This window comes from Puma concolor, chromosome F2 (genome assembly GCF_028749965.1).
Source record: "Puma concolor isolate L17-30 chromosome F2, mPumCon1.1.hap2, whole genome shotgun sequence".
Lineage (NCBI taxonomy): Eukaryota > Metazoa > Chordata > Mammalia > Carnivora > Felidae > Puma > Puma concolor.
Window position 1 is genome coordinate 42,654,736 of NC_141684.1, and position 24,956 is coordinate 42,679,691.

At 34.7% G+C, this 24,956-nt stretch overlaps 1 protein-coding gene across 7 annotated transcripts in view; it reads left to right on the plus strand.

Moving 5' to 3' along the window:
- Nucleotides 1-24,956, plus strand: part of RAD54B (RAD54 homolog B) — a 119,701-nt gene that overhangs the window by 32,491 nt on the left and 62,254 nt on the right. For 2 of the 7 annotated variants that reach the window (XM_086695456.1, XM_086695455.1), the window contains exons 1-3: nt 6,386-8,380; nt 12,129-12,640; nt 22,118-22,315. In XM_086695456.1, the coding sequence (XP_086551582.1) occupies nt 8,007-8,380; nt 12,129-12,640; nt 22,118-22,315 (1,084 nt within the window). In that variant the 5' untranslated portion in view covers nt 6,386-8,006. Of the gene's footprint in view, nt 1-6,385; nt 8,381-12,128; nt 12,641-22,117; nt 22,316-23,994; nt 24,121-24,956 lie in introns of those variants that run through there. The other 5 variants (XM_086695457.1, XM_086695458.1, XM_086695459.1 and 2 more) reach the window with 5 other exon arrangements.

Sequence of the window (24,956 nt, forward strand, 5' to 3'; positions counted from 1 at the left end):
TAAAAGTATCAGTTTCAGAGCACCTGGGTGGCTCAGTCAGTTGAGCGTCCGACTTCAGCTCAGGTCATGATCTCACAGCTCGTGAATTTGAGCCCCACGTTGGACTCTGTGCTGACAGCTCAGAGCCTGGAGCCTGTTAGGGATTCTATGTCTGTCTGTCTCTCTCTCTCTCTCTCTCTGCCCCTCCCCTGCTCATGTTCTGTGTCTCTCTCCTTCAAAAATAAATAAACATTAAAAAAAAAAAACCACATCAGTTTCAAAAGTATGTCAAAGTTAAGTAAATTTACTATGTCACATTTTCAATGTTAATATTATTAACATTGATTTCACACGGTCATTGTGTAAATTAAAAAGGCAGCTCTAAATTTATGAATATCAACAAAATATTTTTTATTTTTGGAGAGAGAGCCTGAGTGGGGGAGAGGAGCAGGGGGGGGGGAGAGAGAGAGAGAGAGAGAGAGAGAGAGAGGGAGAGGGGTAGAATCTTAAGCAGGCTCCAGGCTCAGTGCAGAGCCCAACACAGGGCTTGAACTTATGATTGTGAGGTTAAGACCTAAACTGAGACCCAGTCGGATGCTTAACTGACTGAGCTACCCTGGCGCCCCAACAAAGTATTTTTCAAAAATTTTATAGCTTTTGCATGCAATTTGCATATCACTCTGAATTGCAATTAAAGTTTTCCATTGATTCATGTTGGAAAAATGTGTATGTCACTTACTGACTTGTATCATTATGAAAATTTTCACTTAAAAAAAAATTTTTTTAACGTTTATTTATTTTTGAGACAGAGAGAGACAGAGCATGAACGGGGGAAGGTCAGAGAGAGAGAGGGAGACACAGAATCCGAAACAGGCTCCGGGCTCTGAGCTGTCAGCACAGAGCCCGACGCTGGGCTCGAACTCATGGACTGCGAGATCATGACCTGAGCGGAAGTCGGCTGCCCAACCGACTGAGCCATCCAGGCGCCCCGAAAATTTTCACTTTAAACATAATTCTCTTACCTATCTAACCAGGTCACAGATACTTTTTTGTCAGAGCTTCAAATTTAGCTCATTCATATATAACTGTGATATTGGTAAGAAAATGTGAAGTATCATTTTTTCGTTTTTGATTATTGAATGTTTGGCAAGCATTCCTTTTGTTTCAAACAAATGTTGAATTGGAGTTCACAGTACTATAATTCTTTACAAAACTTTGTGACTCAACCAGTGAGCACTGGTAAAGAACAAAAAAACATCATTAAATGAAATGTGTTCTGTTTGTTTTTCTATAAACTGGCAGTGGTCATAGCAGTTGCATACATATTCCAAATGATTTTAACAACTATATTCAAGATAGTTTCCTTAGAGTCTACTTATCAAAATCAAGTACAAAATTTTTATAGTATATCTGGAACAAAGTAATAAGTAAAACATTCATTAGTTTATTTATCTGTCATTAATTAATTATCTTTTAAAGTAAACTGTACACCCAACACGGGGCTTGAACTTACGACCCCAGGATCAAGAGTTGCATGCTCTATTGACTGAGCCAGCCAGACACCCCAAAACATTAGTTTTTTGTTTTAAAATTTCAATAAATCAGTTTTAACCTAACCTAAGAGAGCAATGATCGGTTGTGGTGGAACTTTTTTTTTCCATTTCTCACTGAAATTCTTCTTTTTACAGATATAGAAGATACACAAATATCTATGCCATGAATATTTGGTCATGAATTGATAGCATTTCTTATCAGTTTGGAAGTCCTTTGAGATAAGATGTGACCCAAATATTCATAGTAAAGTTTATCTTTTAATTGTACAACTCATTTAAATCTAAAGAAAAGTATTTGTATTTTAAAAATACTGAATCATTGAATCAGTGTGTTAGGTCTTGTATTCTGTAGACAATTGTTGTTTGCTTAATTAATCCTTTTAAAAGTATATATTGTTTTTTGTTTTTTGGTTTTTTTGGTAATCTCTGCACTCAACATGGGGCTTGAGCTCATGACCCCAAGATCAAAAGTTGCATGCTCTTCTGACTGAGCCAGTCAGACACCCCTAAAAATGTCTTTAAAAAAATTTTCCCGTAATGTTCTAAACAAAATTTCCATACCTGAAATAAAGTTTTTTTCACCAGCTCTTCATCTAGAAATGGTTTTCCTTTTTTGTGCAAGAAACCAAGCCATTTTATGGCTGGCCAAAGTGACAAGCTCACACCTTGTTATATATTATTTTAAAATGTTTCTGGATATTTAATTCTTTTTTTAGATGATTAAACTTCATTTTTGTTTGTTGAGAGGAAATTTCTTGTTAGATTTACTATGTATTTGTTGACAGTGTCACGTAGTATTGTCTGGTTTATAATCTAAAATTTTTTTACACAATGAACAGCTTATTTCTGTTCTCTTGTATCAAATTGTATTTAGTGTTTATTGTGAAATTTGTGATGTGCCTTAGTCCAGTCTTTATTCTTCATTGTTCCAGTGAGAGTACTAGCTTCTGCATGTCCACTTGATTCTGCATCAGTAGTGTATTTTCTTTTTATATTAAAAAATTTATCCATTCTTGGGGTGCCTGGGTGGCTCAGTTGGTTGAGCGTCTGGCTTCAACTCAGGTCATGATCTCACAGTTTGTGGGTTCGAGCCCCGCACTGGGCTCTGTGCTGACAGCTCAGAGCCTGGAGCCTGTTTTGGATTCTGTGTCTCCCTCTCTCTCTGCTCCTCCCCTGCTTGTGCTCTGTCTGTTTCTGTCTCTCAAAAATAAATAAACATTAAAAAAAAAACTTTTGTCCATTCTTAAATGTTTTTGGCTAGAAAAAGAGTTTAATTATAATGCAATTAAAACTGTAATAAATATTTCAGAACAGTAATCAGTTACAGTTACACAGGATATCACTGTAATTTGTACTGTCTGCATAAAATATTCAAACAAGTCCATTAAATGTTACATCAGTGCATAGAAAAAAATCATTCAAACGTAATCAATTTGTTAAGATTGAATACACTGGTGGAAGGGCCCTGGGTGGCTCAGTTGATAGAGCATGCGACTCTTGACCCTCAGGTTTGTGAGTTTAAGCCCTTTATTAGGTGTAGAGATTACTTTAAAAAAAAAAAAAAGAGAAACATTGTCTACACTGGTGATGTGATTATGTGTAATGTCAAAGAAAAATTGTATTGGAAAAGTAAAATAAGCAAGAAGACTTTACTCAAAACTATTGCAGTAGAGGGTAGAGATTGAATTGAACTCCCAACACAACAGGGATTTATAGCCAAGGGGCAGGATATAGAAGTGAGTGAATGAAAAGTTACTGAGAGGAACTTGGTTAGGATCGGGGTGAAGGTATGAAGAATTTGGTTAGGTATCAAGAGTGGAGAGATTCTTGCCAGATCTGGGCCTGGCAGGCTGCCAAGGCCAAAGCGTAGTTGAGAAGAGGGCTCAGAGGAGCCTGACTAAAGTTTGGTCAAGGGAGTTGTTCTTGTCAGTAATGTTAGAAATAGTAGTATATGGGATCAAAAGGTTATGTAAAATGTAATCCTACCAAAACAGTAAAGTTGTATTTCATGGAAAAAATATGTTTCTTCAATTTAAATTTTTTAACTTTAAATTAAAATTCAATAAAATTTAAAATTCACTTTCTCAGTTCCATTAACAACATTTAAAATGCTCAGTAGCCACACATGATTCATGGCTACTGCTAAATAATCAGGCCAAGTAAGTTTGAAGATCTAATTGGTTTTATTAAAGAATTCATGCATTGGGCCCCACTTCCTCTAGCTAGTAGAGAGGCACTCCAAAGAGTTGTATAAAATGAAAGGTTTTTATAGAAGGAAGGAAGGAAGAAAGGTTAAGAAAGTTATTAGCAAAAGAAAAGGATTGACAAGGTTGTTTTCTAGGGGAGGGGTCTTACCATGCAGAGTACCTCATCTTTCTTTGAGGGAGAGGACCCAGATGACAGAGTCATTGGCACTGGTGGAAAGAAAAATTTCCTGACTGACTGGTTAAGGCCACATTTCTGGGGGGAGGTTGAAACTGCAGTTAAGTTTGGGTATTAAGCCCCAGTTTGGGAACTCAGTCAAAGTGATACCATTAGGGCCTGTGGTTTTCTTTTGTTAACATTACTGTATTGGACAGTGGAGTTCTAGACCTTTTGGGAGTACGTTTTCATACATGTGTTTATGCCTGCCTACATATTTTGTTCCTGTGTATATTTTTTCTGTATCTACAGTTATTTAGCTTTGGTTGTTTTTGGTAAACATAATGGGATTATATAGTATGTATTTTTCTTTTACTAGCTCATTTCACCTACCATATATCTTGGAGCTTATTCTGTGTCAATACATAAAAATCTGCCTCTTTTATTTTAGTGCTGCCTGGAGTTATGGATGTATTCTAGTGATTAAAAAAAAATTTTTTTTTAGGGGCGCCTGGGTGGCGCAGTCGGTTAAGCGTCCGACTTCAGCCAGGTCACGATCTCGCAGTCCGGGAGTTCGAGCCCCGCGTTGGGCTCTGGGCTGATGGCTCAGAGCCTGGAGCCTGTTTCCGATTCTGTGTCTCCCTCTCTCTCTGCCCCTCCCCCGTTCATGCTCTGTCTCTCTCTGTCCCAAAAATAAATAAATAAACGTTGAAAAAAAAAATTAAAAAAAATAAAAAAAAATTTTTTTTTAATTTTATTTATTTTGAGAGAAAGGTGGGTGGGGAGGAGCAGAGAGAGAATTCCAGGTAGGCTCCATGCTGTCAGGCACAGACCCTAATGTGGGGTCTAAACGCACGAACTGCAAGATCATGACCTGAGCCTAAATCAAGAGTTGGATGCTTTCCCAACTATGCCACCAGACGCCCCTATTCTAGTGATTTTAATTGTCCCCACCTGAAATGCCCTTAGATTGCTTCCAACAGTATACTATTACAGGGAATGGTTTATTCTTCCCTGTATTTGAATATTTTTTCTAAGTTAGATTCTGAGAAGTAAGATTACTGCAATTTTAGAAGGTTTTACACATGTGAAATATTAATACTCTCACACTGCCATCCAGAATGCTGTTTTACACTCCCATGATAGTACCAAAGAGAACCCTTTGCCCTGCACCATCGTCTACTTGACATTTTCAACGTTTATTTATTTTTGGGACAGAGAGAGACAGAGCATGAACGGGGGAGGGGCAGAGAGAGAGGGAGACACAGAATCGGAAACAGGCTCCAAGCTCTGAGCCATCAGCCCAGAGCCCGACGCGGGGCTCGAACTCCCAGACCGCGAGATCGTGACCTGGCTGAAGTCGGACGCTTAACCGACTGCGCCACCCAGGCGCCCCGACATTTTCAGTCTTTAAGAATTTTGCCAGTCTTGTGGATGAAAATTATTTTTAGTATACATTTTTTGAAATAATTTTATGAGATTTATTGATTTTTCATATTTTTATTAGTATTTCATTTTTTATTAAAAATTTTTAATGTTTGTTTATTTTTGAGAGAGTATGAGCGTGGAATGGTTAGAGAGAGGGGTAACAGGATCTGAAGAGGGCTCTGTGCTGACAGCAGGGAGCCCAATGTAGGGCTTGAACTCAAGAACCGAACCATGAGATTATGACCTGAGCTGAAGTCGGACACTGTAACCGACTGAGCCACCTGGGTGCCCCAGCATTTCATTTTTTAATACATCGCCAGTTAATTTTTCTGAAATTAACTAAGTTTATTATCTAAAGACGGCATATATCCTGTATTCTTGGGTTTCCTTTGAGTTCCTTTGATCAGGTTGTTAGGTGGGTCAGTTTTTAGTTTGCATCTCTGTGGACAAATAGCATTTGCATTTCTATTTTCTGCAATTTACTGAGCAATAAAACTGCCTAACGGCTATGTTAGGGAGGAATAAATATCTTCTGCCCTTTAGGTCTTTTTCAATGGACTAAGAATTAAATTGACAGGAGATAGATTAGCATGAGAAAATCAAATTTAGTTTTATGCATACAGGGAATCCACACAGACATGAGATTTCAAAGACAGGGAATTTGAGACTTATATAACATCCTGAGCTAAGGAGGGGGTTTAGTGGTCTGGGGAAACAAAGAGGAGGAAGACCTTTAGCAGGAAGGTAAGAGTATATGTATGGAAAACAAAGGTTGCCCTGTTACTGTAGATACCTTTCTTAAGTAAGGAACAATCTGTTAGTAGCTTTTCTTCTTGGTACAGGTTCTCCTTTTCAATGTAAATTTAGGCAGTTGAGGGGGAGGTTAAGAGCTTTTCCTGAATCTGCTGAGTTTTGATTGCTTTTAAGTCAAAACAGTCTTCATCCAAAGTGGCCCATTTTTGGAGCAGCTTGCCCTTAGCCCCTATACTTGTATATGAAGGGAAACTAGGCTTTTTTTTTTTAACCTTGTTTATGTTACATTGTTAAACTTGTTATGCATACATTTATTATGTTTTCTGACAGGGATTAGAAAGTACAGTCTAAACTCCACCTGGTGGCCTTGCAAATGGCTAGACTAGCTGTTTACATTTGTTAAAAAACAACATTCAATTGAATGAGTTTTGAAGGTCTCATTGATTTTATTCAATGATTTATGAATTAGCATCCCATTTAACAGACAGAAGAGAACTCTGAGGAACTATACAAAATGAATGACTTTCATAGGCAGAAGTGAGTGCGAACAAGGAAATTATCCTAGGAAAAAGTGGATTGGTTGTGTTCATTTTCCTTAAGGGTCTGGCAGGGGTCTGGCAGGCAGATTGCCTCACTAGTGCTGATCACATAGTTCTTGATTGGTTTAAAATCCCGTTTTTAGAAGAGCCAAAACTGTAATTAAGTTGCAATTTGGTGACATGGGACTTAGCATAAGTGACTCTATTTTGAGCCTGAAGTCTCTCTTTCTTTCTCTCTTTTTTAATGTTTATTTGAGAGCCAGAGAGAGATACTGCAGGTGGGGGAGGGGCAGAGAGAGAGAATCCCAAGCAGGCTCTGAACTTCCAGTGCAGAGTCAGACTCAGGGCTTGATCCCACGAACTGTGGGATCATGACCTGAACTGAAATTAAATCGAGTGAGACGCGTAACTGTCTGAGCCACCCAAAGCGCCTCCTGGTGTCTCGTTTTTAAATAGTCCAAATTATATGAATATAGCTAAATAAAAATCCTACTCTGTAATAATAGCAAATGCCATTTTGTTGTGTGCGGTCTTCAGGCATGATTATTCTGTTCTCACTGTGAATGGTGTTTTTTATACATGATAAAGCAGGCTACCATATTCACATACGTTACAGCTAGAATAATCCATTGCTTTAAACATATAATTTTTAAGTGTTTTTTAGATTTAATGTTCAACAAAAATTTTTTCATAAGTAACTGAAAAAAATGTAGTGGCTACTGTAGACTGTAAATGAAGGAGAAGCTTAGCTTTACTGTGAAGTCTGAGTCTGGGTGTAACCTAACTAGCTAGAGGATATGCAATTCCTGATTGACAGCAGGACCAGCATTATGCAGATTTTGTAAGAGAACAGCAGCTCAGAAAACAGTGATTAGGGGCTCTGTTAGGAATCACTACATTCATCACTCATCTTTAGTTTTTCATTTCCCTGTCTACTGGATTTGTAAACAAATAGCACAAAACAGTTCCTCTTTTGTTTTTATTCAAGTGGTACTGCAATGCAGTTTCAGTCTATCAGCTAGGCATACATGTGTGGAAATACGATATTCTCACTAAATTAGCTAATTTTTAGCTGTGTTCCCTGTTTATCTCTAGACCTTTGTGTATTAAATCCTATCTCGAGCTGTTCTCTTTATACACAAGTGTGTTTTGCTTGTGCCTTCCTGTCTTCTTCAGTGAGAAGCTTTATGTAGGTCAGGCTTGGCTTAAGCAGATTTCCTGAACCTGCGTCAGCTTAAGCTGGAGGAATTTTAATAAACCCTCCCCTGTAGGCGTGGGCCTAAATGAGGCTAGCCTAGTTAAGCCTGATCTTTTTCTGTTTGTGAAAAGAGCTGAGCAGAGCTGAAGGCTGCATGGTGGTTTCAGAAACTGCCTACTTAATTTGAAAAGAACAATGGTAGGAAAGGCTAGATCTTCCAATTTTACCTTATCTGAAAAGCTTGATTTGCTAAAGCTTGTGAAGCCATATGTTAAAATTCTCGAAGAACACACTAATAAACATTCAGTAATAGTGGAAAAGAATAGATGTTGGGATATCATAGCAGTAAACTATAATGCAATTGGAGTAGATCGCCCTCCTCGAACAGCCCAGGGCCTACGCACCCTTTACAAAAGGCTCAAAGAATATGCCAAACAGGAGCTATTGCAGCAAAAAGAGACCCAATCAGATTTTAAAAGCAATATTTCTGAGCCAACCAAGAAAGTTATGGAGATGATTCCCCAGATTTCCAGTTTTTGCCTGGTAAGAGACAGGAACCACATTCAAAGGTAAGCTTTATTTTATTTTCTTGTGGAAAATTATGGCGCCTCCTATCTATTGGGCTCTGGCTTAGTTGTGATAGAGATATGCATAGTAAGCATCCCCACTACGGGAGCAATGAATAGTGTCTTTGTTTTGCTTTCTTAAAAGAGAAAAGTGAGGCTATAAGGAATTTTTCTGCTGCATTTGATTTAAGCCACTTTTTATTGTCTTCCCCTCCCCCTTCCTTCTCTCTATAGTTTCTAAAAGTAAAGGTTAGGGAGTAATAAATGGGATGAAATTTGTAACATAACCTCATAAACTTTTTAAGCTTAAAATTTAAATTGCTAATTAGCTTCTGAGATATCTTTTTCTTACTTAAGATTATATTTCATTGGAATTTTCAATTTTATGTAAAGTTAGCAGTTTCAGGAGAAATGGAAGAACCCTTGTTTTTTAATGAATTATTACTGTCTACACTTAGTGAATATTAATTGAGCTAAAAGCCTAAAATAAAAAATTAAGTAAATTTATTAATGGCATGATTGTATATACTAAGACAGTTTAAATTATTTTCCAACATATTCAAAATAAGAAAGATAAATACAAGGAGTTAATGCCTAATTAGGGATTCAGATTACTTAATAAAATTAAAAGTTTTTGTTGTTTTTGTTCATTAATGGTGTAGTTTCACTTTGATCTTGAATCATATAGGAAAGAAGGGTAAGCACTCCTATTTTGCAAAGATATAAACTATGAATTTTAATATATGAGTAAGCAACTAAGTTCTTACAGGGTTAGAAACAGTTGTTTGGTTAAATTTATGGTCTGGGAATAACTGGGAATCTTCAAAACTGTTATCTTATTACTAATTCAAATTTTAACCCCTGACAAAAGATAAAAATGGCAGCTGCATTCTTCTGAACCATTTAGGGTTATTTAAACAAATTGTAAACTTGTGAGTTGAGGGACATTTCAAACAAAGATTTACAGTGCTTTCTTCTTGGTGGAAGAGTCATTATATAAGCTAAATTATTGATTACCTGAAAAATCCTTTTGAAGTTAGGAGAGAAACAGGGGAGAAAAACTTTTTAACCAAACTTGTTATTTTTATAATTTATTAGGGTAGGTTTTTTGAGACCAGCTTCTTATCATACACTGCTTATTTCTGGTAGATAACATAGTAAAAAAAAAAAAATCAGGGGGAATCTGGAACTTGGATACACAGTGTATTAATTCATCAGTGCTTAAAATGTTCTCTGTGAAGAGAAATGATTAAATCCTAATTTGCTGGGTGTCCAAAAAACTCCACAGTAAGACTTTTATACTGTACTGCTTATTAACCACCCCCCTGCCCCCGCAAAGTAGCTTTCGTGTTACAGGTATAAAACTACCTTTTGGGTATTAAGTATAGGCTTTTGTAATTTGAAAACTACATATATAAACTGTAGTTTTAATTAGTGGTGTATTTTAAAAATACAGTGAGTATAGAAGTAATATACAAGTATCTGTTTACATTATGACTGTTTGTGAACATACAGTCAATCTTTTGGGATAACAACATTGCTCTGATAAATGAATTTGTTAATTTATACATTACAAAACCCACCATTTAAACAAGAACAACTTTTCATATTTTAAAGGGAAGAATTTATTATTAGAAATAAGCCTTGTAAGTGCTTGTGTCAGCGTGCACATTGCCATTTTCTCTGTATTCGCATTTTTATTTAACATATTTGTATATTTAATGTGCTTTTACTTGATTTGACATCATCTTGAATCTTCATAATTCTCAGAAGCTTATAATCTATAATCTTAGTTATGCTTCAGTATAAAATATGCCTGTTAGTCTCACCAAACTCTCCCATTCTTAATAAGGTAAATATTACTGCTTATATTTAACATATTTAAAGATATATACCCGTTTTGTAAGGCTACCTCTATAACACATTGATATATGTCTTTATTTTTACTTTTCTCTAATATCAGATTATATTTTGCGTTTTTGCAGTCTATTTGACCTTCAAAATTCATAAATTTTAGAAGTCCTTCTGCTTATAATATTTGTGACCTTCTCTAAAACATTTTTTATTTTTTACTTCTTTATGCTTACTTGTAATATTTCAATGAAAATGAATATTTCTGATAAAAGCATTTTAAAATTTACATGGGAGTGTAATGTCTGTATATAATAGTGGTTCTTACACTCCTTTATACATGCTAATTTGGAATAGCAATTATGTGGGTTTTTAAAAGTTTCATTTTTGTCTGTAGTTTTAACTTATCTCCTTGCTAGGTTTTAGAGTTAATAAAGGGAAGACTTACTACTTTGAATTACATTGATATTGTATTGTTTTACTTTTGAAAATCGTAAGATGACAAAAAGAATGAAAAGTAAGGAATTTATATAATCTACAAATTTTTCATAACATACTATATATCTTATTATTTCATTTGTATCTCTTAAATATCTGATAATTTCTGGCAATTTAATTTCATTAGTAAGTGACATATGGAGAGTTTTAATTTTGTTCCTCATGTTCTACTTGAACTTATTCCAGCATTTTAATCATCCATGTAGAGTGCATTCTTAACTATGTTACTTATTTATCATTTGGAAAGTGTTCTCTAAATAATGTTGAATGTAGTGTTTTTTTCATTAATGGTCCAATACTCCCTTTCCCCTCTATAACTTGTTTTTAAGTTAGGCAGAAGCATAAATTAAAACAAACCCAAGAAAAAAATTACATATTCTTAATCAGTAGCTTCATGTTACTCATGAAATTTGTTTGTTGAAAAGTAGAATTTTTAGATACATTGTGTTTTATGTCATAACAAATATTGTTATGTCACAGTTTAAATTACGCTAAAACTAGTTTTCTCTGATAGAAGTGTGTATTTTATGAAAGTTACATGTAAATTTAACAGACTTTCAGTATATAGTATATAAGCCATTTAAAAATACTTCATTAAAAATGCCTTTTGTTTAATCATTCAACATGTGATAAATACCTGCTAGGTTCCAAGTACAGTATTATGCTCTGCTGGGGATACAGTAGTGGATATGAAACCTTTCCCTGTGAACTTTATCTGACCAATGGTTGAAAGACTGAAAGGCCAATGGAGTCATGTGGTTTAGGATCTGTAAAGAATAAACACCATGGTATCTAAAATTGTATAGTTAGGATAACATTCTGATAGTTGGGCATACCCAAAGCCATACAAAAAAAATTGATTTTGTTTTTTTTTTGTTTTTTTTTGGACAGATATAGAAATCCTATAGGAGGACAGTACCTCCTATCTATGGTCTTCTATCCTAGAAATCATGGACCTTGGTGATTTTTAGATCAGCCCAGGAGAGCAGGAGCAGGGGATTCTAGGGCTAAGGTGTGGGAATAGCAAGGCCCAAAGTGCGGTAAATGTCCCTTTATACCATTTAAGAACGTCGGGCTTGTGGGAACATGTGGTATCTCTTTGAGAGCATTAAGAAAGGCCTTTCTTTTTTATTTACCTCATTGACCTTAGGTAGTATTTGCAATTTTTTGTCCTTTTAAGAGCTTGATTTTAAAGTTAAGGATGCAGTGAGAGCTGTATGTATATATTATTGAAATTTTAAATTTAGTCATTTTAAATTTCAAGGATTAAATTTTTTTGTTTCACAATTTTCTTTATAGCTCTAAAGCTTGACAATTTGATGTATACTAATTATGAAATGATGCTATAAATATGCTCTTGTCTTCATTTGATTTACATTTAATGCTTTTTTGTGTGCTGTAGTGCAAACTTGGATGAGGAAGCACAGGCTGGTACGAGTTCACTACAGGTAATGTTGGATCACCATCCAGTTGCTATTACAGTGGAGGTGAAGCAAGAAGAAGACATTAAGCCCCCTCCTCTACTGGTTTTAAATTCTCAACAGAGTGATATTTTAGAGCAAAGAGAAGACCATGAATTAGTACATGTTATGGAAAGATCTTTGTCGCCGTCACTTTCCTCTGTTGACATGAGAATGACCTCGTCTCCATCTTCTATCCCAAGGAGAGATGATTTTTTTCGGCATGAGCGTGGAGAACACTTTAGGTCACAGTTAGGGTATGACCCTCAGATTCTGCAAATGCTGAAAGAAGAGCATCAGATAATTTTAGAAAATCAAAAAAATTTTGGATTGTACGTTCAGGAGAAGAGGGATGGATTGAAAAGAAGGCAGCAGCTAGAGGAAGAGCTGCTAAGAGCAAAAATTGAAGTGGAGAAGTTGAAAGCGGTTCGCTTACGGCATGATCTGCCTGAATGTAATAGTCTCTAATATTTTTTTTTAATCTTGCAATTTGATAATTTTAATTTTGGCCAAATTACTTTCATTTGGTAATACCCTAAGCAGGATACATATACTCTTAAAAAGTGTTGTTAGTCTCAATTGTGAAAAAGCCTTTTTTTTTGACATTATCCAATTATTTAATTTTCTTTTGAGATATATTAAAACGTATGCATTGGTTGGCATGGTTATATATTTTTTGTCTTCAATTTTTTTTCTAAGAAGTTTAATTGATGGCCTTACAAAAGATGTCTTATTTTGATCATTAAAATAGAACATACATGAAAAAGATATACATATGTATTCTTTCAAAGTTCTGAGTCTTCAGCATTTTAAATTAGAGCTTTGAAAGCTGTAGTTCAAGGTTTTTAAGTCCGTCTAATTTAGAAACAGTACAGGCCTGATAAGAGAAGCTTGTCTGTATGACATTGATTTTTATGCTTTCCTGTGTTTTGAAGAAGTGATAGAATTTTAGAGAGGGAAGGTATTTGGAAATCACTTTTTTCCACCTCTTCAGTTTAGAGATATGAAACTGAGGTCCATTGGAGAACTCAGTGACTTGATGTAACAGAGCTGTTTATGGCAGAGCAAGGACCAGCATTCAGTTTTCATTTCTCTGTAGGTTTCTCCCCTGCTATTCCATAGAAGTAAAAATCCACTAAAATATATTCCATATGAAAAAATTATAGAAGTGTTTATTTCATTAAAATTGCTTTTAAAGATTCATAGGTTATGAAATCAGGGGACTTCTATCAGTTACCCCTAGCCTTCTTCCCTTTTTTGTCCAGCAAAATAAGATTGTTCTCTCTCTGGACTTATTATATATTTTGGCTATAAGATTTAATGTCGTAATCATTTTTCATATCTTATTCTGAAAAAGATTTATTTCACAGTAAAAAAGTTAATGAACAAAATTAAAATTTTACATAAAAATAGCAAAAAATAGTTATGATTTAATATATATTATTGTAAATACTGCTATTTTAGTATTTGTGGAAATAAAATCCCAATTCTGAAAGCACATTTTAAATTTAAGTGAAATTTTTAATATGTATATTTTTGCTGGTGCTTTGTTGAGGAAGGATTTTTAAGCCAATCTTTAGAAATGGGTAGGTGGAATTTCAGTATTTCATTACAGTGGAAAAAGGATGTTTAAGTCAGAATGAACAACATGGGAAAAGGTTTAGAGAATGGGGAGAAGTGAATCAGGGAATACAAGCACAGTGGTAGGCCAGGTGATTTTAAGTGGATACAGAGAGGGCCAATTAGGACTTAGTTACCTAGACTAGGATTAAATGAATAGCTACTATTAGCTCCAGCAAAATTTTTACATGCAGTACTCCAGAAATCTGCATTTTTATGTGAAGATTTTCAACTTAAAAATGTTTGCAAATAATTCAAAATGTTTTAAAAACTACATAGACAAAACATGTGAGTGGGCCTCATTCGGCCACTGGGCTTCCAGTTTGTTGCCTTTGGAGTAGAGTAATGGTTCACCAAGAGTAGCGTTGACCAGCAACATCGCCACCACTTGAGAACTTTGTTAGAAATGTAAATCCATTTCCTTTTGAATCAGAAACTCTGGAGGTGAATCCAGAAATCTGTTATAATAAACCCTCTAGAGATTCTGATGGAAGCTAAAGTTTGAGAACCACTAGAACAGAGTATTTGGAATGTAGCTTGATGCCTAAATCATACTAGATTCTCAAAAAAATTTTGCTGAAAAGAGGAGGTGGGTGAAGGTGAATTGAGGGACATTAGTTTGGAAGTTGATTGGTGCCAGATTATGGATGACACTGAATGCTGTTTTTAAATAATCACAGTTGAATGTACAATAAGTAGTCATTGAACGCTTTTAATTAGAGGGATATAAATTAGATATCTGAGTTAGCATTATAATAGCATTTGTGGGTTGGGCATTTAGTGAGAGGAAATTAAATCCAGAATTTAGGTTATGGCTATTGAAATAGAATTAAAAAAACCTCTCCTGGTACTATTTTAGTTTGTAGATTGCTTAATTTCATCAGCATTTTATGTCTGCTATTAGAGTTAAATATTTTATTATGAAAATGCCTTGCATGTATAATATGATACCTCTTTTCAGTACTTCCATCTTTATGCTGTGATTTTTCTTTAAGTCTAAACTGGACTCGAGATTAGAATCTTATAATTCTAATTTAATGTTTTTACAATATAATTTTAGTAAATACATCCTTGAACTAGTCAGTTTTAACTTTTTGAAATTATTGGAAGCATATTACCATATGTAATGTAATTCATATTATAATCTTAGCATGCTGCTACTCAGAATTGATGTTAATGTTCAATTTGAATGTTGACTTTGTGCAGCCAGATCAGTTTTCCAGACTCTGCTCTGTGCAACATTAAATTTGTGAGATGTTTTCTAGGAGAGTTTTGTGTTCAAAAAAGTGCAACACATTTATTTTTGTGTGTGGTTAGGTTCTAAAATCACTGTGGTAGGTAACAAATTAATATACAAAATTGCCCTTGAAAGTTTTTTTGCTGCCTGTAATAGTCTTCTACAGTCATATTTTCCTTCAGCATTGTTCAAGATTGTTGTTTCTTTGGTTTTGTCAGGTGACAGACTCTTAGAATTTAGGGACTGCGTACAAGAAAAAACTTTATTTTTATATACATTTAAACACCAGAATTGTACTCATTGCAGTGAGTTTACTGCAGCATTTTTCTGAGTCAATCTTGTTTAATTGTAATTTGCAAAAATTTAAATGCCATGAACTTTACCTACGAAATGTAATGCTGAAAAACATAGGTAAGAGTGATTTTATTTTTAAAATGTAGACTTGATTCTGTAAAAGCATATTAAATTTGAAAAATAAGCTAAGTCAAAATATCCTTTCATTGAGTATATTAGTAATTTGGATAATAGGTTATTTTTGCCACCTTTGTATCTTATCCACATGAACTTAAATGATACATTGTTACTTTTACAACTTGATTTTTCTAAACTAGGTATGATTTATAATGGCATCCTGAAAAACTTAACAAAGCTCTTTTCATTTCTAAAAATACCATTAGATTTCTTAAAAATTTCAAATTAAGTACTTGGCTTTTTTTGTATGAGACATTGAGTGTTATTTAATTTTTGAAAGATTTCATTCTACCCTGTTGCATCTTTATTTATGTGAAAATGTTTAGACTATGAATTATTTCCATGTGCCTTCTTTTAGAGTAATGTCAAATTTTAAGTAGACCTGTAAATAATTTAGAATGTGACATATTGTATTTAATATATACTGTAGATGATGGTGGTTAAATGCTTTGTTAATACATATCTTTTAAATACAGGGTGATACATTGTACTGATTTGTGTACTCTTTATGTGTCATAAGACAAAGAATTCAGTACTACTGAGATAAAATTTTTTGGATGGGGCGTAATTGAAATACATTTATTTAAATAATTGTGTTTATAGTGGATACTAAATGTACCATGTCTAAATGTCATAATATATTTTTTTTAGATTTTAAGATCCACAAATTCTCAAAATCAGTTAAGTATTTGATGGTGAATTTGATTGTAAATATGTAAAAATAATTAGATGAAATATGGTTGTAATACTTAAATACAAAAAAGTGAGTTCTTAAGATACACAATCTAGGGGCGCCTGGGTGGCGCAGTCGGTTAAGTGTCCGACTTCAGCCAGGTCACGATCTCGCGGTCCGTGAGTTCGAGCCCCGCGTCAGGCTCTGGGCTGATGGCTCAGAGCCTGGAGCCTGTTTCCGATTCTGTGTCTCCCTCTCTCTCTGCCCCTCCCCCATTCATGCTCTGTCTCTCTCTGTCCCAAAAATAAATAAACGTTGAAAAAAAAAAAATTAAAAAAAAAAAAAAAGATACACAATCTAATTAAATGTTAACAGTCATATTAAATGTTTGCATATGATTTTGAGAAATTGACTCAGTATATTTTTATATATTTTTTAAATTGATTAAAACTAGTAGGTATAATTTGAATTTATATCATTTTTAGTGTTCAGTTGCTTCGTAAGTAGTGGAAAGCCATATAAATTAAAATAATATTACCACCCAAAGTTAGCCCCAAAATTTAAATTAAAAGAGATAGATCATTAGACTTACACTTTGTTAGTAGATCTTTAATGTCTTAAAATTATGTGTGAATTCACCTCATTAAAAAGATTAAGAAACTCTTCAAATAGGAAAAGTTAAAAGCATTTTGCAGTAAACCTTTATATGCCTGCCACCTAAATTCTGCGATTATTGTTTTGCCGTATTTGCTTTATCGTGTATCCATCCATCAGTTCATTTTTAAAAATAAAACGATGGGGTGCCTTGGTGGCTCAGTTGTTGAAGCGTCCAACTCTTTTCAGCTCAGGTCATGATCTCACAGTTCATGAGATTGAGCCCTGTGTTGACTCTGTGCTGATAGCGCTGAACCTACTTGGGATTCTCTCCCTCTCTTTCTGCCCCTCTCCCACTGGCTCATACGTGCGCTCCCTCCCTCTCTGTCTCAAAATAAATAACCTTAAAAAAAGATGTTAAAAAATTATAAAATAAAACAGCTATTTAAAACGTTGGAGAATTATTTAGAATACTTTCCTGTTAAACAATTAAGCATAAATATTGTGAAATGGAATTCAATATTTGTGTGTGTGTGTGTGTGTGTGTGGGTGGGTGGGTGTGGGTGTGTGTGTGTGGGTGTGTTTTGGGTAAGATTTTCAAACAGTGAAATACACAAGTTTTAAATGATGAGTTTTGACAGGTGACTCCACCTGTGTAGCTTATATCCCTATCAAGATTTAGAACATTATTCTCACCCCAGAAACTTCTCTCCTCCCCTTTCCTGATCAGTCCCTTGGCACATCAGGCAATTGTTCTAATTTTTCAAAAATCATAGATAAGTTTTGCTTGTTCTAGAACTTTGTATAATTGGACTCATATACTATGTTCCCTTTGTTTCTGTTTTCTTGCACCTATCTTAATGTTTTTAATATCCGTGTTCATTCATCCTCTTCTCAGTAGCTCATTACTTTTGGTTTTGAGTAGTATTCCATTGTAGAAGTATACCTCAGTTTGTGTATCCATTATTTTTTGATGGACTTTTGGCCTATTTCCAGATTTTGGCTATTATGTATAAAGATTCTGAGTATTGTATAAATTTCTAGTAGACATGATGCTGGATTAGGGAAGACTTATATGTTTAAGTTTTTAAGAAACTGCCAGACCTTTTCCCAAAGTGATTGTATCATCTTACACTTTCATCAATAGTTTATGGGTTTCTTTTTTTTTTTTTTTATTTTTTTGCATGCTCAATGATTGGAATGTCAGAGTTGAAATTCGTAACTTTTCTTATATTTAGATGAATTTAAAATGCTGAGCAGAAAAATGCTGAGCATGTAGTTTTGATATCTGGGAATATTGTAGTTTTATTTAAGTTTTTTTTTTTTTTCTATTTTAGCCTCTACTGCATATATGCTTTGATAAGAGTATTGAGAAATGTGATGAAATGTATAGTCCCTGTCATGCTCATAAAGTATTCTGAAAATGATATTTAATGCAAAGAAATATCTTCTGGGTTTATTTTATACATAATGATATTTAGATGACATTAAATCTCTCTTATTAAAGAAAACTGGATGATTACTGGTTCAGAGGAACTTGTATATTAATGATTGTAAATTTTTTAGTGTAATAAAACTGTTTCAAACCTTAAATTTATATTGCAGTTATATGTTAATTATATTAAAAATTCTGGTAGGTTTTGGTAATTTTAAAACTCAAAAAATATAATCTGGGAGAGTATTTATATTCTTTGTTGAATTTGATTGTAGGAGACATTTTAAATTTCATTTGCTCTATTGAAACTGTGTATTTGGAATTTTTGAAAGAAAAGGAAGAATATTAGAGACTTGGGTATATGAAATGTATAACTAAGCCATCCAACTATAGAGTAACTGTGCTTAGGAATCATTTAGATGATAATGTTCACTATCAATATTAAAATGACAATATCTCCCTCTTCCTCTTTTATCAAAGCATGGTTTTAATCATCATGCTGACCTTGTGAATCTGGCTTATAGGCATTCAAGTCTTTTGTTTATGCAACTGTTTTTGGTCTTGATTTGTAAAGTACATTATTGGGTCAAGGGGGAAATAGATCAGATCAAGTTTAGAAATAAAAATTAGAGTGGAATTGTTGGGGGTGATTAGTCTGGAACATAGCAAATTAGTATTTTATGTATTACAAATAGTCTAGATGTAGGAGGTTATGTTCCTTATGTGTTTAATTCCCAATATTGTTATTCTTCTTTTTGGAATTTCTCTCTTTCCTGCATTAATGACCTGTATTTAAAACGGGACTAAATGGGAAAGGGACAAAGACAAGATGATGATGATGGTAGTTAATAGGTAGTATGTATTACATGTCAAGTACTGTTCTAAGTGTTTTACATATATTAGCTAATCTAATGCCCACAAAAAAATCTGTGAGGTAGGTACTAGTATTACATTCATTTACAGATTCATGAACTGGCATAGAATGGGAAATAGCTTGTCCAGGGTCTCAAAATTCAGACCCCATCAGATTGGTTCATACTCTTGTCTTCCTCCTACTGTTCTGCAAAAGAAAGGGTATATCTGAGAATCTTCTGATATTTCAAAGTTAATTATAAGTAATTTCTGAATTCTCAGTTTATTATCTATTCATTTTTTTCTTGGTGCAGGAAGGGTCTTGGACACAAGTCAACTCTTTAGGCTCTGGGAATACAACAGGGTATTTGATTTGGATGAAGACATACTTTTCACCTTTGTTTTACTGCAATCCTGTGGAATCACATTTTCTTGGATAATGTAGTAAAAGATAAGAGCAAATTTAAAAAATGCAGAATGGTATTATTAGTCTTTCATTCAATGTACATTGACTACTACTGGTAGAAATAATGCAAAAACAAAACTAAAATTGCACACCACAAAATTTTTTGGAGTTCAAAAACTGATCAAGTATCCTGTCTTTTTTCTTAATCCTAAAAACCTCCAAACTTTATCTGGGGAAAATCAAGGTTGGTAATCAATAAATGACAACTACTAGTTATCTAAAACCTGGTAAATTTTCTTGACTAAAAAATTGATGGAGTAATACAGTTTTAGTAATATTTAGATAATCAAAATCCGACTTAGCAAAACTGCATTTGGTAGAAATTATGGTTATAAAAACTAATGTTTGCAAAAGCTGTAATCTGTAAAATATGATTCATAAAAAAGTGACCAAGGAATCAAATCTTTGTTATAAAGTTTACTTGGAAAATAATCCTGAAGGTAACAACTTATAAAAATGAAAATTAAAATGGTCAATAATGGAGATGAGTTCAAAGTTAATTCCTAAAGCTACTTTCACATGAAAATTAATTTTAAGATAATGCTATCTTAATATTTTTATAAGTATGAAGTCAAATGCACTTTGATTCAAAATGGCAGTTTTCAAAAGTACCTATTATTCTGGGCATATGGTGATGAGCAAGATCAAAATAGACCCTTCCTCTCAGGACTTCATAGTTTAGTGGGGAAGTAATCTGTCACATGATTAATTGCTGAGATAATGTTGAAATAATAAAGCAAGATCTATCTAGCTTGGTGGTCAGGAAATTTAAAGTCTATGACTGGGTGAATAGAAGTTAATTTGGAATAGCATGTTGGAGGAAGAGGTAGAAGGTTAGAAGTAACATGTTTTCTTAGAGACCATTAAGACTAATGGATTTTAAGCAAGAAGGATACTTAATGAGATCTACATTTAAAAATAGGTAAATATAGTAAATACAGAAAATGGCTTTAGGGAGTAGAGGTGGCAAGACATCTCAGGAGGCCTGTTGGGAAGATCCTACAATAGTCCAGATCAGAGATGGTGCTTTGAAGAGTAGAGGTTATGGAGAAAGCAAACAGTACAAAGCTTTGAGAGCCATGTGGGATCTAGAATCACCTGGATTTGTGGTTGATTGGCTATGGAACTGAGAATAAAGGATGTCAAGGATGATTTCCAACTTTTTGGCATGAATCAGGGTGGTGGTACTCTTACTGAGAAATGAGAAAACTGCAAGAGAAGCAATTTTTGGAGAGAAGACAAGTGGGCCTGATGAGATGTTCATGTAGATTGGTCTGAGGGGCAGTTATGTACAGATATACAGAACTACAATCATGATCTGGGCTAGAGAAAAAAAATACAGGTTTATGCAGTGGTAGTATCAATTTAAGGAGAAAGGCACATTGAGAGGACGTAGAACTCCAGTCTGATGAACTGGCAAAGATGTTCAAGAAGAAGCAACCAGAGAAGTAAGGAAAAATTGAAATGTGTTAGAGAAGCTAACCTAAGTAAAAATAGGGTTTAGTATTTCAAGGAGGAAGTAGTCAACATTGTCAAATGCTTTTGAGAACTCTGATGAGGACTAAAAAAATATCTTGTGGATTTATTGGCAAGGAGTTTGTCAGTAGCCTTTAACAGGATAGTTTTGGTGGAGGACTGGACTGGAAGCCGGATTGGAGTACAGATCTTCCTTGACTTATGATGGGGTTATGTCCTGATAAACCCATCATAAGTTGAAAATACTGCAAGTTGAAAATGCATTTATACACCTAACTAACCTACCAGTCATCATAGCTTAGCCCAGCTGACCTTCACCATGCTCAGAACATTTACAGTAGCCTATAGTTGGGCAAAATCATTTTTTCAAAAAGTTGTATTTATTCATTTTGAGAGGGAGAACGGGAGAGAGTGAGAATCCCAAGCAGATTCTGCACTGTCATCACAGAGCCTGACATGGGGCTTCAATTCACGAAATCATGACCTGAGCCGGAATCAGGAGTCAGATGCTTAGAAGACTGAGCCACCCAGGCGCCCTGGGCAAAATCATATAACACAAGCCGTTTTGTAATAAAGTGTTGACTATCTCCTGTAATTTATTGAATAGTGAGAGTGAAAAACAATGGTTTTGAGTGTATTGGTTGTTTACACTCATGATTTGGTGGCAGACAGGGAGCTGTGGTTCGCTGTCGCTGTCCAGTTTCACGAGAGGATTAGACTACATATTGCTAGCCCAGGAAAAGACCAAAATTCAAAATTTGAAGTTGATATTTTCCCATGGATGTTGAAAATTTATCTTTAGTTCCCAGAGCTTTAAAATGTTAGCGGTAAAATAAAATGTGGTAATTATCATGTTGTTCTATTTAAACTGAGTTTGTATGACTTTGAGATGATAAGAATTTGTATTCATTGTACTCATGCTAATGCTAGCATCTGATGTTTGAATTTCTCAACTTATAAAATACTAACAGGAGTATGACCAAATATTTTTTCATACTTTTTAGTAACATCTAATTTTCTTATGTTCTTATTTTTGTTGAAATGATCTTTCTGCTTAAAGTCATCTCTAATAATGTGGTTTTATTTTATTTTATTTTTTTGTTCTAGTTCACTCAGCCCCTAAAGAAATTACAGTGCCTAAGAGACAAGAAGAGGAAGAACCTGATAGCCTAGTTAAATATTTCAGTGTTGTTTGGTGTAAGGCTTCAAAGAAAAAACACAAAAAGTGGGAAGGTGATGCTGTTCTCATTGTAAAAGGAAAGTCATTTACATTAAAGGATTTGGAAGGCAAAGACATTGGAAGAGGTATTGTGATATTACATAATGCTTATGATTTGGCCTAAAATTAGTATATGTCTGAGGTTACATAATTAAAATGATTGGGTTTTATAAAGTGTTAGTTTAAGATGGTCTTTAACTAAATTATAGTAGTCAGTCTGACAGTCTTTTTATTTTTTTAGTGTTTATTATTTTTGAGAGAGAGAAAGAGACAGAGCATGCGCAGGGGAGGTGCAGAGAGAGAGGGAGACACAGATTCAGAAACAGGCTCCAGGCTCTGAGCTGTCAGCACAAAGCCTGACACAGGGCTTGAACCCACAAACCGTGAGATTATGATCTGAGTCAAAGTCATACGCTCAACCGACTGAGCCACTCAGGTGCCTCATCAGTCTGACAGTCTTATGTATACTAACTCACTGAAGCAAATCCCATTCCATGGATCCATTTTCTCTAAAATGAAATGGCTAGTCAGGGTGTATACAGTTATTCTGGTATTTTTCTGAGATTAAGCAGTTTATCTTAGTGTACTTTTCTCCCCAGAATGCTAAATGATTAAAATTAGAAAGATGTTGATGTCAGGAGTGGAATATTATCTAATTTCAATGATATCCAATAAAATTTTGAAAAAAAAAGTAATGGCTAGGAATGACCTCGATTAATACATATAAATTGGAGGTTATCATTTCTGTTATGATATAAATGTTGCCAGCATGATTTGTACTAATACAGGTTAGCTCACAAATTCAGAATGCTTAACACCAACCATGCTTTTTGGCATTGTCTTCAATCATTCATTCATTCATTCATTCATTCAATAATATCATAGTTAATAGTTTTCAGTAACCATTATGTGCCAAGCACTATGCTAGGAGTAAACATTCAGAAATGGATATGATTTATAGTTTAGTGGGGACAAGGCAATATAATTGATAATTAGGAGGCAATAATAGAATTGTTTCATTGAGAATTTGTACTCAGTGCAATAGGAAATAGGCCATTTAGATCTGCCCAGGAGGCTGGGGGAAAGCTTCATAAGAGTAATTGCTTAAGGTAGTATTTGAAGGATAGTTTTGTAGGGTATGAGAAAGGGGCATACAGAAGAGGGAGTAGTATATGCAAAGGTCTGAAAGAGAAGTAAAACTAATTCAGTGTTTCAGGAATGTAGTCTGTGAAGGTCAGGGACAGAGTGATGAGTGGAGGCTGAGCTGAATTATCTGCAACAGAACTTTTGTATTATAAAAATATTGAACAACTATTATATATATGTTATTCTCAGCTTTTAGAGGAATTAAAAAGAAAATTACAGTTCATATTCCATGTTGTTGGTTAAGGTAGATTGGGGCTAGATTTTAGGAGAATTTGTTTATACCTATATGGTGAAATTACATTCTAAAGCCAGCTAGAGAGGTAAAATTATCAAAATTACCCTGGAATATTCCTTACCCATAAGGCATAGTATACATGGTTTTGTGTATGTGTAGTTTATAATAAAATAGTCTTTCAGTTGCATGTAGCAAAAAATGCAAATCAGGTTTCAAATAGTGGGTTTTTACTCTGCACAAGTAGAATCACCTAAGGTGTTTTTATTTATTATTATTAATGATGATGCTCATAGGAAATGCCAATGAGCAGTCTCTGCTACTGTTTTATTTATTTTTTATTTTAATTTTTTTATACACTTATAAAAAAAGAGAGAGAAGGAGACTCAGAATCTGGAGCAGGCTCCAGGCTCCGAGCTGTCAGCACAGAGCCTGACGCGGGGCTCAAACTCAACAAACTGCGAGATCATGACCTGAGCCGAAGTCGGATGCTTAACTGACTGAGCCACCCAGGTGCCCCAATTTATTTATTTTTTAAATGTTTGTTTATTTTTGAGAGAGAGTGCGAGTGAAGGAGGGGCAGAGAGAGAAGGAGACAGAGGATCTGAAGCAGGCTCCGTGCTGATAGCAGCAAGCCTGATGTGGGGTTGGAACTCAGGAACTCCTGAGATCATGACCTCAGCAGAAGTTGGATGCTCAGCCAACTGAACCACCCAGGTGCCCCACCTAAGGTGTTTTTTAAAAATACCAGTGCCAGGTCCTGACCTGGCAGGATTTATTTGGCCTGGATGGTGATTTATTTGGCCTGGATGGTGGAGAGAGGCACTGGCATAAATATATTTTAGGTTTCTATGTTTGACCGGGGCTCGAACTCATGAACCGTGAGATCATGACCTGAGCCGAAGTTGGATGCTTAACGGACTGAACCACCTAGACACTCTGGTTTCCAGGTGATATCTAATATCTAACCACTGCTTTAAGCAATAAAGAGGATTTTATTGGCTTTCCAAATGAAAACATCCAAACATAAGACTTTATTGCTTAATTATAACAATAAGTGTATCAACTTGGAGTTAATTTTGTAAGTTATTGGCTCTAATGGAAGCAGTTTTTCTTTTAAATGAATTGAATGTACAGCATTTAAATATTGTTAATGTAGGGGGGTTCCTGGCTGGCTCAGTCGGTTAGGTGTCCAACGTCAGCTCAGGTCATGATCTCAGTTTGTGACTTCGAACCCCGCGTTGGGCTCTGTGCTGACAGCTCGGAGCCTGGAGCCTGTTTTAGATTCTGTGTCTCCCTCTCTCTCTGCCCTTCCCCTGCTCATACTCTGTCTCTCTCTCTCTCAAAAA